This window comes from Hyla sarda, chromosome 3, assembly GCF_029499605.1.
Source record: "Hyla sarda isolate aHylSar1 chromosome 3, aHylSar1.hap1, whole genome shotgun sequence".
In the NCBI taxonomy this organism is placed as follows: Eukaryota; Metazoa; Chordata; class Amphibia; order Anura; family Hylidae; genus Hyla; species Hyla sarda.
Window position 1 is genome coordinate 24,529,561 of NC_079191.1, and position 15,563 is coordinate 24,545,123.

Genomic DNA, 15,563 nt, shown 5'->3' on the forward strand with positions numbered 1-15,563 from the left:
GGGGCACTCTCACTGAGAAAGTCTCTATGTAAGCAGGTGATACCATAGTATGGCTGGCAGATGTCATTACATAAGGACAGAGATATAGCGGGTAGCACTCGCCGCGTCTTCTAGTACAACAAACCGTCTTTATTCAGAGCAACATCAAGAAGTAAGATGTGATGTACAGCATACGAGTGAAGGGAGGACGCCGATAACACTCGTAAGTGTGACAGCTGACCACAAATTGGTCTGATGAAGTACCCGCATGGGTACGAAACAGGTTGAGCACATCTAAAGTCATATGCTTACTCTGCGCTACAATCATCTGGGCCCAGTCCTTTTGCCCGGGCCTACCCAACATGGGCGGTGGACATCCCAACTCCCACCACTGATACATGGAAATAGGTGGAATGTTCCTACTACATCATTGTGGCGAGTTGCCCTGCGGGACCTTCTTATTTAAGCTAAATTCCTCCTGAGGCCGTACGATACCCTGGTAATGTTAAAACGTATGTGAGCTACTGATTCTGATATCTGCTTTCGCTGTTTGTTGGCTATTGGTACTTTCCTGCCTGTTGTGTCGGAGTGTCCCGAGGCTGAATCTTTTCCAAATCCTTCATGACTGGTGGACCACAGTTCAGATCCGGACCGCGGCCACCAGTCATCCGGACCTCTGGCCGGATCTCCCCTTATTCATTTGTATAGGTGTCTTTAAGACACGATACACATGAACAGTGGTGTACCTACTGTCTGAGGAACCCGGCCCCCACTGTGGGCACAGGCCTCAAAACAAATCAGGTCGCCGTACTAGTAGTTAGAGCAGTGTTAGGGCAGTGGGAGCACCACCGCAGCGCAACAATTAGCAGCGAGTCTGGGGTTAAAATTGCTGCCTATAAGGAGCGCAGGGGGAGCAGCGCTGACCGCACTATACATTATGCTGCCACAGCAGGTCCATTACCTTCATCCCCAGGGCGGGCACTTTAAAGGTTACCTTTCATCAAAAAAACTTTTGATATATTATAGATTAATGTATGCAGAATAACTTTCCAATTGCATGTTATTAAAAAATATGCTTCTTTCTATTTAATTTTCCACTTTGAAGAAATGACCACTAGGGGTCTCCCTACCAGTCCTTTTTTATAGATTTCAGACTCATGCTGGAGCCTTAAATCTCAGACTGCAGCCGGGACACAGACAAACTCCCTGGCAGGGAGCAGTGCTGAGCTTGTCTGTGTCCCGGCTGCAGTCTAAGATTTAGGACTCCAGCATAAGCCTGAAATCTAAAAAAAAAGGACTGGTAGGGAGACCCCTAGTGGTCATTTTTTCAAGTGGAAAATTAAATAGAAAGAAGCATATTTTTTAATGACATGCTATTGGAAAGTTATTCTGCATACATTAATCTATAATATATCAAAAGTTTTTTTGATGAAAGGTACCCTTTAAAAATCTGTGCAGGGCCGGACAGGTCTGGGGCTACTGGGAGCAGATGCGCACTCTGACACCGCAGATCACCGGCAGTGCACACAGGAGTACAGAAACAGCACCCTTTGCGCTACCTCACATTTTACCAGCGGCACTGGAGGGTAAGTGTACTGGCTGTAGGACGAGAGGGGAGGAGACCTCTGCAAGGATGGGGAATGTGTGTGTGAGGAGACCATGGATGGATGGATTGGTTGGGGGTTGGGGGGGGTGAGGAGAATTAATGGATGGGGGTTGAGAAGACTGTTAATGGATGGGGGGGGGGGGTGAGGAGACTGTGGATGGATGGATGGGGAGAGCACATTGGCATCACTAATTCTGGGGGCACAGTAGCATCACTAATTCTGGGGGCATAGTGGCTTCACTAATTCTGGGGGGGCACAGTGGCATCATTAATTTCTGTGGCACAGTGGCATCAATTATTTGGGGCACAGAGCTACAGGGCACAGTGTTTGTCGAAAATGTATTTGGGGACATAGCGTGTGGCAGTAATGTTGCAGGGGAATAGTGTGTGGCAGTAATATACCAGGGGCATAGTATGTGGCAGTAATATACCAGGGGCCCAGTGCGTGGCAGTAATATATTCAGGGATACAGTATGTGGCAGAATTATTTTCAGGGGTATAGTGTGTGGCACTAATATACCAGAGGTACAGTGGGTGGCATTATTATATTCAGAGGATACAGTGTGTGGTAGTATTATATTCAGAGGGTGTAGTGTGTGGTAGTATTATATTCAGAGGGCACAGTGTGTGGTAGTATTATATTCAGAGGGTGTAGTGTGTGGTAGTATTATATTCAGAGGGTGTAGTGTGTGGTAGTATTATATTATGAGGGTACAGTGTGTGGTAGTATTATATTCAGAGGCACAGTGTGCGGCAGTATTAATATTCAGGGGTGCAGTGTGTGGCAGTATTATATTCAGGGGTACAGTGTGCGGCAGTATTAATATTCAGGGGTGCAGTGTGTGGCAGTATAATATTCAGGGGTACAGTGTGTGGCAGTATTATATTCAGGGTTACAGTGTGTTGCAGTATTATATTCAGGGGTACAGTGTGTGGCAGTATAATATTCAGGGGTACAGTGTGTGGCAGTATTATATTCAGGGGTACAGTGTGTGGCAGTATTATATTCAGGGGTACAGTGTGTGGCAGTATTATATTCTGGGGTACAGTGTATGGCAGTATTATATTCAGGGGTACAGTGTGTGGCAGTATTATATTCAGGGGTACAGTGTGTGGCAGTATTATATTCAGGGGTACAGTGTGTGGCAGTATTATATTCTGGGGTACAGTGTGTGGCAGTATTCAGGTCATACATCCTCCACACTTCACTTGCTGGTTTGGCATTGAGGCCGCTATTTGTGAACCAGGCCTTAGCGTTCAGCTCGGACCTACACTGGATGGCAGACCTGGATAATCGGACCCTCACTAAAAATAGTTGAGTACCCCTGATCTAGAGTTTCCCTTTATTCTCACTCCCCAGGTCTTTCTCTTGGGCTTAAATGGGCACTGTCAGATTCAGAGACTTTTTATATTTTGTACATCTTGGCAAAACATTAACCTTTCTAATATACTTCATTATAAAAATGTATCTCCTTTTTCTAGAAATCATGGCTTATAAAAAAGACCACTAGGGGTCCAGATACCATCCAGAACATAATCCTGTCCGGCTGCAGCATCCTCATTGTCCCAGCTGAAGCACTGGCAGGCACAATGTCCAGGATGTGAATGTGGGACTAGCACTTCTCTGTGCTCACTCCTGTCCTATCAGATTTCAGCATGAAAACAGAGAGAAAGGGGTTACAGAGCAGTCTGCAGTGATTGGGCGAAGAGACCCAGTACAGCAGACTCAGGGAGGAAGTGAACACATGGTGAGTGAGGGCGGGCTCAGTGCTTGCTTAGGACACTCCCCTTCCTGAGCAGTGGATTTCAGAATGAGTGAGCAGCAAGACAGAGGGATTTGCGAGCCAAATACAGAAGCTAGACACATAAAAAAGACGTGTAAAGAATCTGCATGACCCAGTGAGTAACATATAGAAGCATTATTATTTTATGATATGACACTTGACAAATTATGTGATCTCTAGCTACCATGGTAAATGAGCAAAATGTCCGAAAATGTTCGATAAAAAGTGGATGCCTTGGCTTACTGCTGAATGTTACATTTAGTGGCCCGTATAGGTTACCTTATGGGGGAGATCTATTAAAACCTGTCCAGAGGAAAAGTTGCCGAGTTGCCCATAGCAACCAATCAGATCGCTTCTTTCATTTTTCAGAGGCCTTTTCAAAAATGAAAGAAGCGATCTGATTGGTTGCTATGGGCAACTCAGCAACTTTTCCTCTGGACAGGTTTTGATAAATCTCCCCCCCCCCCCATGATCTTCTTTTGATCCGAAATAAGAATTTTTCTACATGCAATCTCACTGTGCACCAGCAGGTGGCAGCGGCGATTTTTCAGCACTATACGATTGCCTTGTCTACAGCTATAGGAATAATTTGTCTTTGCGGAATGTTAAACGCGGCTTTGAAATTCCTTTTTATCACCACGGATTTGTCCGTGTAGGAGAACAATTGTTCTGTTTAATAAGAGAAGAGAACCCGCTCTGCCAAAATACTTCTTGATGCAGTTAGGAAAATATTCCTCCATGGAATTCGGCAGTCTCCATCATTCTATGTAACGCTTGTTATTTATAACTATGAGGCATGTGAAATCGCAGAGACGCCACCAGTCATAGGTGGGCACATAGTAGGGCGGTGTTTCCCGACCAGGGTGCCTCCAGCTGTTGCAAAACTACAACTCCCAGCATGCCGGGCATGCTGGGAGTTGTAGTTTTGCAACAGCTGGAGGCACGCTGAGTGGGAAACACTGTAGTAGAAGCAAGGGCTTAGCTATAGTAGATGCAGTCATAATAGAGCCCAAAGGCTCTTCTACCACATAGGAAGATACCAGCATAATAATGGACACATGGTAGGTGCTGGGGCCCTGTTACATGTGACAAATTGGGAGCCCAGGAGCTTCAGGTTACACCTTGGTTTAGAATCATAAGCCCTACTGGAAAAAAAAACTATAAATGTACGACAAGTTAATGTATGGCGGCTGCCGCATACAGCCGGCCCTATTAAAGTATTAGGGCACCTGTCTGAAGATTAGTCCTCTTTAAGACATTGATTCTTTATCATTGCACAATAAACATTTCTGTTTTTTGAATTCCAAATCTTCATTTGTTTCCAGATCTCTGCATGCTAGGAGTTGTAGTTTTGCAACAGCTGGAGGCACCCTGGTTGGGAAACACTTATGTAGTACATGAAAAATATATCTATATTTCTGTCTGTTTCACCAGGTAAACAACCGCCGAATATATCAGAAGGCGAACTGGCAAAACTTCCGTATATCAAATCCTGCATCCTTGAGGCCATACGGCTTAGGTCGCCGGGGGCCATTACCAGGAAGGTCCTTCAGCCCCTGAAAGTTTACGTATGTCATCATTTTACCCCAGCTTTATTGTTATGAATCATGTGCGACCCGAGCCTTATGTTGCACCTTGTCTCTGTGCACCTGGCAAATTTTGCATGACATCCAATATGGCCTCATATCAGCTTTCTAAGGCATTTGGGGTGCGTTCACACTGAGCAAATCAAGAGGAATTCACGCTGAAAAATTTACGTGCGGAAAAAATAATTTTCCATTCGCGCGGAATTCGTGCGGACCTTGCACGGAATTGCGTGCGGAAATGGGGGAAAAAGAATTGAAGGGGTTTTCAGCCAATTCCGCACGAAAACTATGTCAGGTGGAATTTTTTTTTTACCATTTGACTTCTATTGATTTCTGCTAGCAGATTCCGCTTGATGAATGAAAATGCTCTTTCTTCAAGCGGAAAGGAATTCAGCATCGGAATTCCGCTAGCAGAATTTCTGATGTGTGAACAGGACAGCGGAAAAAACATTAAAGACAATGGGCAGAGGAGATGTGCATTAATTTGTAGCGGAGAATTCAAGAGGAATTACTCGAGTAAATTCCTCTTGAATTACTCAGTGGGAACCCTTATAAGGAATCTTTCAGCTATGGATAATGCTCAAACCTCAAGTGTCAAGGAGTTTCTGCTAGTCAGCAGCATCCTAGCCTTCTCCCTCCCCCACCCTTCCCTTCCCTGACTGATTGATGTACATGGCTTAATGCTTGAAGACGAACCCTGTACGTCAATCAATCAAAGCAGAGAGGGGTGGGGAAGGGAGGAAGCAATCATGCCGCAGCCCACCACTGCCTCCTTAACACTCTGAGCATAATATAGAGTTGACAGATTCCCTTTAATAGAGAATCTGCTTTATGTTATGTTATGATATGGAAGAAGGGATGCACCATTAATGTATATACATTTGCCAATGAGAAGCCCATGAAAGCTAGGTGCAGAGCTGGTCTTGAGGTGTACAACCATGTGACTACTGGTCATGAAAGCTGAACACCCAGAGCTTGCACTCCTGGCAAATGTTTGAGCACCTAATAGCAATATTTGGGCACTATGAGGTTGTATTATTTGGTTGCACTATATGATTGTATTGTATGGGTACTACAGTATATGATAAACCATTAGAGAAGGTGTCCATAGTAAGCACTGTACAGCCCACCAATGAACCTGTAGGCAGCCATATTGGTTGTCACCCATAATATATGTCATATATCATAGATATATTTATGTATCTGTATACTATGGTGTATGTGTCTGTATAACATTGCTGCCCTCTGACCTTTCAGGATTATGAGATTCCTGCTGGTGACTTGTTAATGTTATCTCCATATTGGCTACACCGGGACCCAAAACACTTTCCAGAACCACATATGTTCAAACCGGTAAGTTCCAGCATAGAGGAACTCTATGTAACACACCCTTAAAAAGGGAACTCTAGTAAATCATGAACAACCCATTTGGATGTACAATATAATGGGCAAAAATAGCACCTCCTATCTTAACCTTTTAAGGATGCATACTAGTGTTTCCCAAAAAGGGTACCTCCAGCTGTTGCAAAATTACAACTCCCAACATGCCCGGACAGCCTTCGGCTGTCCGGGCATGTTGGTAGTTGTAATTTTGCAACAGCTGGAGGCACACTGGTTGGGAAACACTGGTACAGACGAATGCACAAATGCCCCTTTAAATATTCTGTATTAAAGCAGTAAACTATTTTTATTCTAGGGAAGTGCAGCGGCGATTATTTACTCAAGGCCTCATTGGAAAAAAAATATTATTTTCTTCCCACAGGAACGTTGGAAAAGGGCAAATTTAGAGAAGAATGTTTTCCTAGATGGTTTTGTAGCCTTTGGCGGAGGAAAGTTCCAGTGCCCAGGAAGGTCAGTGATACGGCCCCGCTGTGTGTATCATCTAACACAAGCAATGGTGGCTCCATGTAGTATAAAACACTAATATAATACAACATGGTCAGGATTTGGACATTGATAAATGGAATAGGCTGTATACGTAGCTGAATACATCTGCCCATGCCTACAAGGGAGTAATATTTAAAGGGCATGTTCATTCTTGATTGATCATTACAGCAGTGGTACAGTAAAGTGATAAAAACAATTCAATCACTTTGATGATGATGAATATAGTGATACCTAACACCTTTATTTCCCACATAAGTTATGGAGGATCTGTCCTGTGTGGTGTAGTATAGAGGATCTGTCCTGTGTGGTGTAGTATAGAGGATCTCTCCTGTGTGGTGTAGTATAGAGGATCTGTCCTGTGTGGTGTAGTATAGAGGTTCTGTCCTGTGTGGTGTAGTATAGAGGATCTCTCCTGTGTGGTGTAGTATAGAGGATCTCTCCTGTGTGGTGTAGTATAGAGGATCTCTCCTGTGTGGTGTAGTATAGAGGATCTCTCCTGTGTGGTGTAGTATAGAGGATCTGTCCTGTGTGGTGTAGTATAGAGGATCTCTCCTGTGTGGTGTAGTATAGAGGATCTGTCCTGTGTGGTGTAGTATAGAGGATCTGTCCTGTGTGGTGTTGTATAGAGGATCTCTCCTGTGTGGTGTAGTATAGAGGATCTGTCCTGTGTGGTGTAGTATAGAGGATCTCTCCTGTGTGGTGTAGTATAGAGGATCTGTTCTGTGTGGTGTAGTATAGAGGATGTGTCCTGTGTGGTGTAGTATAGAGGATCTCTCCTGTGTGGTGTAGTATAGAGGATCTGTCCTGTGTGGTGTAGTATGGATGATCTCTCCTGTGTGGTGTAGTATAGAGGATCTGTCCTGTGTGGTGTAGTATAGAGGATCTCTCCTGTGTGGTGTAGTAAAGAGGATCTCTCCTGTGTGGTGTAGTATAGAGGATGTGTCCTGTGTGGTGTAGTATAGAGGATCTCTCCTGTGTGGTGTAGTGTAGAGGATCTGCCCTGTGTGCTGTAGTGTAGAGGATCTGTCCTGTGTGGTGTAGTGTAGAGGATCTATCCTGTGTGGTGTAGTGTAGAGGATCTCTCCTGTGTGGTGTAGTATAGAGGATGTCTCCTGTGTGGTGTAGTATAGAGGATCTCTCCTGTGCGGTGTAGTATAGAGGATCTCTCCTGTGTGGTGTAGTATAGAGGATCTCTCCTGTGTGGTGTAGTATAGAGGATGTCTCCTGTGTGGTGTAGTATAGAGGATCTCTCCTGTGTGGTGTAGTATAGAGGATCTCTCCTGTGTAGTGTAGTATAGAGGATCTGTCCTGTGTGGTGTAGTATAGAGGATCTCTCCTGTGTGGTGTAGTATAGAGGATCTCTCCCGTGTGGTGTAGTATAGAGGATCTGTCCTGTGTGGTGTAGTATAGAGGATGTGTCCTGTGTGGTGTAGTATAGAGGATCTCTCCTGTGTGGTGTAGTATAGAGGATCTCTCCTGTGTAGTGTAGTATAGAGGATCTGTCCTGTGTGGTGTAGTATAGAGGATCTCTCCTGTGTGGTGTAGTATAGAGGATCTCTCCTGTACGGTGTAGTATAGAGGATCTGTCCTGTGAGGTTTAGTATAGAGGATCTCTTCTGTGTGGTGTAGTATGAAGGATCTCTCCTGTGTGGTGTAATATAGAGGATCTGCCCTGTGTGGTGTAGTATAGAGGATCTCTCCTGTCTGGTGTAGTATAGAGGATCTCTCCTGTCTGGTGTAGTATAGAGGATCTCTCCTGTGTGGTGTAGTATTGAGGATCTCTCCTGTGTGGTGTAGTATGGAGGATCTCTCCTGTGTGGTGTAGTATAGAGGATCTCTCCTGTGTGGTGTAGTATAGAGGATCTGTCCTGTGTGGTGTAGTATAGAGGATCTCTCCTGTGTGGTGTAGTATAGAGGATCTGTCCTGTGTGGTGTAGTATAGAGGATCTCTCCTGTGTGGTGTAGTATAGAGGCTCTGTCCTGTGTGGTGTAGTATAGAGGATCTCTCCTGTGTGGTGTAGCATAGAGGATCTCTCCTGTGTGGTGTAGTATAGAGGCTCTGCCCTGTGTGGTGTAGTATAGAGGATCTGTCCTGTGTGGTGTAGTATGGAGGATCTCTCCTGTGTGGTGTAGTATAGAGGATCTCTCCTGTGTGGTGTAGTATAGAGGATCTCTCCTGTGTGGTGTAGTATAGAGGATCTGTCCTGTGTGGTGTAGTATGGAGGATCTGTCCTGTGTGGTGTAGTATAGAGGATCTGTCCTGTGTGGTGTAGTATAGAGGATCTGTCCTGTGTGGTGTAGTATAGAGGATCTCTCCTGTGTGGTGTAGTATAGAGGATCTGTCATGTGTGGTGTAGTATAGAGGATCTGTCCTGTGTGGTGTAGTATAGAGGATCTCTCCTGTGCGGTGTAGTATAGAGGATCTGTCCTGTGCGGTGTAGTATAGGGGATCTCTCCTGTGTGGTGTAGTATAGAGGATCTCTCCTGTGTGGTGTAGTATAGAGGATCTCTCCTGTGTGGTGTAGTATAGAGGATCTCTCCTGTGTGGTGTAGTATAGAGGATCTATCCTGTGTGGTGTAGTATAGAGGATCTGTCCTGTGTGGTGTAGTATAGAGGATCTGTCCTGTGTGGTGTAGTATAGAGGATCTCTCCTGTGTGGTGTATTATAGAGGATCCGTCCTGTGTGGTGTAGTATAGAGGATCTCTCCTGTGTGGTGTAGTATAGAGAATCTGTCCTGTGTGGTGTAGTATAGAGGATCTCTCCTGTGTGGTGTAGTATAGAGGATCTCTCCTGTGTGGTGTAGTATAGAGGATCTCTCCTGTGTGGTGTAGTATAGAGGATCTGTCCTGTGTGGTGTAGTATAGAGGATCTCTCCTGTGTGGTGTAGTATAGAGGATGTGTCCTGTGTGGTGTAGTATAGAGGATCTGTCCTGTGTGGTGTAGTAAAGAGGATCTGTCCTGTGTGGTGTAGTATAGGGGATCTCTCCTGTGTGGTGTAGTATAGAGGATCTCTCCTGTGTGGTGTAGTATAGAGGATCTGTCCTGTGTGGTGTAGTAAAGAGGATCTGTCCTGTGTGGTGTAGTATAGGGGATCTCTCCTGTGTGGTGTAGTATGGAGGATCTCTCCTGTGTGGTGTAGTATAGATGATCTGTCCTGTGTGGTGTAGTATGGAGGATCTGTCCTGTGTGGTGTAGTATAGAGGATCTGTCATGTGTGGTGTAATAAAGAGGATCTCTCCCGTGTGGTTTAGTATAGAGGATCTCTCCTGTGTGGTGTAGTATAGAGGATCTCTCCTGTGTGGTGTAGTATAGAGGATCTCTCCTGTGTGGTGTAGTATAGAGGATCTGTCCTGTGTGGTGTAGTATAGAGGATCTCTCCTGTGTGGTGTAGTATAGAGGATCTGTCCTGTGTGGTGTAGTATAGAGGATCTGTCCTGTGTGGTGTTGTATAGAGGATCTCTCCTGTGTGGTGTAGTATAGAGGATCTGTCCTGTGTGGTGTAGTATAGAGGATCTCTCCTGTGTGGTGTAGTATAGAGGATCTGTTCTGTGTGGTGTAGTATAGAGGATGTGTCCTGTGTGGTGTAGTATAGAGGATCTCTCCTGTGTGGTGTAGTATAGAGGATCTGTCCTGTGTGGTGTAGTATGGATGATCTCTCCTGTGTGGTGTAGTATAGAGGATCTGTCCTGTGTGGTGTAGTATAGAGGATCTCTCCTGTGTGGTGTAGTAAAGAGGATCTCTCCTGTGTGGTGTAGTATAGAGGATGTGTCCTGTGTGGTGTAGTATAGAGGATCTCTCCTGTGTGGTGTAGTGTAGAGGATCTGCCCTGTGTGGTGTAGTGTAGAGGATCTGTCCTGTGTGGTGTAGTGTAGAGGATCTATCCTGTGTGGTGTAGTGTAGAGGATCTCTCCTGTGTGGTGTAGTATAGAGGATGTCTCCTGTGTGGTGTAGTATAGAGGATCTCTCCTGTGCGGTGTAGTATAGAGGATCTCTCCTGTGTGGTGTAGTATAGAGGATCTCTCCTGTGTGGTGTAGTATAGAGGATGTCTCCTGTGTGGTGTAGTATAGAGGATCTCTCCTGTGTGGTGTAGTATAGAGGATCTCTCCTGTGTAGTGTAGTATAGAGGATCTGTCCTGTGTGGTGTAGTATAGAGGATCTCTCCTGTGTGGTGTAGTATAGAGGATCTCTCCCGTGTGGTGTAGTATAGAGGATCTGTCCTGTGTGGTGTAGTATAGAGGATGTGTCCTGTGTGGTGTAGTATAGAGGATCTCTCCTGTGTGGTGTAGTATAGAGGATCTCTCCTGTGTAGTGTAGTATAGAGGATCTGTCCTGTGTGGTGTAGTATAGAGGATCTCTCCTGTGTGGTGTAGTATAGAGGATCTCTCCTGTACGGTGTAGTATAGAGGATCTGTCCTGTGAGGTTTAGTATAGAGGATCTCTTCTGTGTGGTGTAGTATGAAGGATCTCTCCTGTGTGGTGTAATATAGAGGATCTGCCCTGTGTGGTGTAGTATAGAGGATCTCTCCTGTCTGGTGTAGTATAGAGGATCTCTCCTGTCTGGTGTAGTATAGAGGATCTCTCCTGTGTGGTGTAGTATTGAGGATCTCTCCTGTGTGGTGTAGTATGGAGGATCTCTCCTGTGTGGTGTAGTATAGAGGATCTCTCCTGTGTGGTGTAGTATAGAGGATCTGTCCTGTGTGGTGTAGTATAGAGGATCTCTCCTGTGTGGTGTAGTATAGAGGATCTGTCCTGTGTGGTGTAGTATAGAGGATCTCTCCTGTGTGGTGTAGTATAGAGGCTCTGTCCTGTGTGGTGTAGTATAGAGGATCTCTCCTGTGTGGTGTAGCATAGAGGATCTCTCCTGTGTGGTGTAGTATAGAGGCTCTGCCCTGTGTGGTGTAGTATAGAGGATCTGTCCTGTGTGGTGTAGTATGGAGGATCTCTCCTGTGTGGTGTAGTATAGAGGATCTGTCCTGTGTGGTGTAGTATGGAGGATCTGTCCTGTGTGGTGTAGTATAGAGGATCTGTCCTGTGTGGTGTAGTATAGAGGATCTGTCCTGTGTGGTGTAGTATAGAGGATCTCTCCTGTGTGGTGTAGTATAGAGGATCTGTCATGTGTGGTGTAGTATAGAGGATCTGTCCTGTGTGGTGTAGTATAGAGGATCTCTCCTGTGCGGTGTAGTATAGAGGATCTGTCCTGTGCGGTGTAGTATAGGGGATCTCTCCTGTGTGGTGTAGTATAGAGGATCTCTCCTGTGTGGTGTAGTATAGAGGATCTCTCCTGTGTGGTGTAGTATAGAGGATCTCTCCTGTGTGGTGTAGTATAGAGGATCTATCCTGTGTGGTGTAGTATAGAGGATCTGTCCTGTGTGGTGTAGTATAGAGGATCTGTCCTGTGTGGTGTAGTATAGAGGATCTCTCCTGTGTGGTGTATTATAGAGGATCCGTCCTGTGTGGTGTAGTATAGAGGATCTCTCCTGTGTGGTGTAGTATAGAGAATCTGTCCTGTGTGGTGTAGTATAGAGGATCTCTCCTGTGTGGTGTAGTATAGAGGATCTCTCCTGTGTGGTGTAGTATAGAGGATCTCTCCTGTGTGGTGTAGTATAGAGGATCTGTCCTGTGTGGTGTAGTATAGAGGATCTCTCCTGTGTGGTGTAGTATAGAGGATCTGTCCTGTGTGGTGTAGTAAAGAGGATCTGTCCTGTGTGGTGTAGTATAGGGGATCTCTCCTGTGTGGTGTAGTATGGAGGATCTCTCCTGTGTGGTGTAGTATAGATGATCTGTCCTGTGTGGTGTAGTATGGAGGATCTGTCCTGTGTGGTGTAGTATAGAGGATCTGTCATGTGTGGTGTAGTAAAGAGGATCTCTCCCGTGTGGTTTAGTATAGAGGATCTCTCCTGTGTGGTGTAGTATAGAGGATCTGTCCTGTGCGGTGTAGTATAGAGGATCTGTCCTGTGTGGTGTAGTACAGAGGATCTCTCCCGTGTGGTGTACTATAGAGGATCTCTCCTGTGTGGTGTAGTATAGAGGATCTCTCCTGTGTGGTGTAGTATAGAGGATCTGTCCTGTGTGGTGTAGTATAGAGGATCTGTCCTGTGTGGTGTAGTATAGAGGATCTCTCCTGTGTGGTGTAGTATAGAGGATCTCTCCTGTGTGGTGTAGTATAGAGGATCTGTCCTGTGTGGTGTAGTATAGAGGATCTCTCCTGTGTGGTGTAGTATAGAGGATCTCTCCTGTGTGGTGTAGTATAGAGGATCTGTCCTGTGTGGTGTAGTATAGAGGTTCTGTCCTGTGTGGTGTAGTATAGAGGATCTCTCCTGTGTGGTGTAGTATAGAGGATCTCTCCTGTGTGGTGTAGTATAGAGGATCTCTCCTGTGTGGTGTAGTATAGAGGATCTCTCCTGTGTGGTGTAGTATAGAGGATCTGTCCTGTGTGGTGTAGTATAGAGGATCTCTCCTGTGTGGTGTAGTATAGAGGATCTGTCCTGTGTGGTGTAGTATAGAGGATCTGTCCTGTGTGGTGTTGTATAGAGGATCTCTCCTGTGTGGTGTAGTATAGAGGATCTGTCCTGTGTGGTGTAGTATAGAGGATCTCTCCAGTGTGGTGTAGTATAGAGGATCTGTTCTGTGTGGTGTAGTATAGAGGATGTGTCCTGTGTGGTGTAGTATAGAGGATCTCTCCTGTGTGGTGTAGTATAGAGGATCTGTCCTGTGTGGTGTAGTATGGATGATCTCTCCTGTGTGGTGTAGTATAGAGGATCTGTCCTGTGTGGTGTAGTATAGAGGATCTCTCCTGTGTGGTGTAGTAAAGAGGATCTCTCCTGTGTGGTGTAGTATAGAGGATGTGTCCTGTGTGGTGTAGTATAGAGGATGTCTCCTGTGTGGTGTAGTATAGAGGATCTCTCCTGTGCGGTGTAGTATAGAGGATCTCTCCTGTGTGGTGTAGTATAGAGGATCTCTCCTGTGTGGTGTAGTATAGAGGATGTCTCCTGTGTGGTGTAGTATAGAGGATCTCTCCTGTGTGGTGTAGTATAGAGGATCTCTCCTGTGTAGTGTAGTATAGAGGATCTGTCCTGTGTGGTGTAGTATAGAGGATCTCTCCTGTGTGGTGTAGTATAGAGGATCTCTCCCGTGTGGTGTAGTATAGAGGATCTGTCCTGTGTGGTGTAGTATAGAGGATGTGTCCTGTGTGGTGTAGTATAGAGGATCTCTCCTGTGTGGTGTAGTATAGAGGATCTCTCCTGTGTAGTGTAGTATAGAGGATCTGTCCTGTGTGGTGTAGTATAGAGGATCTCTCCTGTGTGGTGTAGTATAGAGGATCTCTCCTGTACGGTGTAGTATAGAGGATCTGTCCTGTGAGGTTTAGTATAGAGGATCTCTTCTGTGTGGTGTAGTATGAAGGATCTCTCCTGTGTGGTGTAATATAGAGGATCTGCCCTGTGTGGTGTAGTATAGAGGATCTCTCCTGTCTGGTGTAGTATAGAGGATCTCTCCTGTCTGGTGTAGTATAGAGGATCTCTCCTGTGTGGTGTAGTATGGAGGATCTCTCCTGTGTGGTGTAGTATGGAGGATCTCTCCTGTGTGGTGTAGTATAGAGGATCTCTCCTGTGTGGTGTAGTATAGAGGATCTGTCCTGTGTGGTGTAGTATAGAGGATCTCTCCTGTGTGGTGTAGTATAGAGGATCTGTCCTGTGTGGTGTAGTATAGAGGATCTCTCCTGTGTGGTGTAGTATAGAGGCTCTGTCCTGTGTGGTGTAGTATAGAGGATCTCTCCTGTGTGGTGTAGCATAGAGGATCTCTCCTGTGTGGTGTAGTATAGAGGCTCTGCCCTGTGTGGTGTAGTATAGAGGATCTGTCCTGTGTGGTGTAGTATGGAGGATCTCTCCTGTGTGGTGTAGTATAGAGGATCTGTCCTGTGTGGTGTAGTATGGAGGATCTGTCCTGTGTGGTGTAGTATAGAGGATCTGTCCTGTGTGGTGTAGTATAGAGGATCTGTCCTGTGTGGTGTAGTATAGAGGATCTCTCCTGTGTGGTGTAGTATAGAGGATCTGTCATGTGTGGTGTAGTATAGAGGATCTGTCCTGTGTGGTGTAGTATAGAGGATCTCTCCTGTGCGGTGTAGTATAGAGGATCTCTCCTGTGTGGTGTAGTATGGAGGATCTCTCCTGTGTGGTGTAGTATAGAGGATCTCTCCTGTGTGGTGTAGTATAGAGGATCTCTCCTGTGTGGTGTAGTATAGAGGATCTCTCCTGTGTAGTGTAGTATAGAGGATCTGTCCTGTGTGGTGTAGTATAGAGGATCTCTCCTGTGTGGTGTAGTATAGAGGATCTCTCCTGTACGGTGTAGTATAGAGGATCTGTCCTGTGAGGTTTAGTATAGAGGATCTCTTCTGTGTGGTGTAGTATGAAGGATCTCTCCTGTGTGGTGTAATATAGAGGATCTGCCCTGTGTGGTGTAGTATAGAGGATCTCTCCTGTCTGGTGTAGTATAGAGGATCTCTCCTGTCTGGTGTAGTATAGAGGATCTCTCCTGTGTGGTGTAGTATGGAGGATCTCTCCTGTGTGGTGTAGTATGGAGGATCTCTCCTGTGTGGTGTAGTATAGAGGATCTCTCCTGTGTGGTGTAGTATAGAGGATCTGTCCTGTGTGGTGTAGTATAGAGGATCTCTCCTGTGTGGTGTAGTATAGAGGATCTGTCCTGTGTGGTGTAGTATAGAGG

At 45.6% G+C, this 15,563-nt stretch overlaps 1 protein-coding gene across 4 annotated transcripts in view; it reads left to right on the forward strand.

The window, feature by feature from the left end:
• LOC130361199 (24-hydroxycholesterol 7-alpha-hydroxylase) overlaps nucleotides 1–15,563 on the forward strand; it is a 137,471-nt gene that overhangs the window by 60,902 nt on the left and 61,006 nt on the right. For 2 of the 4 annotated variants that reach the window (XR_008890902.1, XM_056563909.1), the window contains exons 8-10: nucleotides 4,804–4,937; nucleotides 6,213–6,308; nucleotides 6,718–6,806. Coding sequence is in view for 1 of the 4 variants with exons in the window: in XM_056563909.1 (XP_056419884.1) it covers nucleotides 4,804–4,937; nucleotides 6,213–6,308; nucleotides 6,718–6,806 (319 nt within the window). In the remaining 3 variants the exon portion in view is untranslated. The remainder of the gene's footprint in view (nucleotides 1–4,803; nucleotides 4,938–6,212; nucleotides 6,309–6,717; nucleotides 6,807–15,563) is intronic. The other 2 variants (XR_008890903.1, XR_008890904.1) reach the window with 1 other exon arrangement.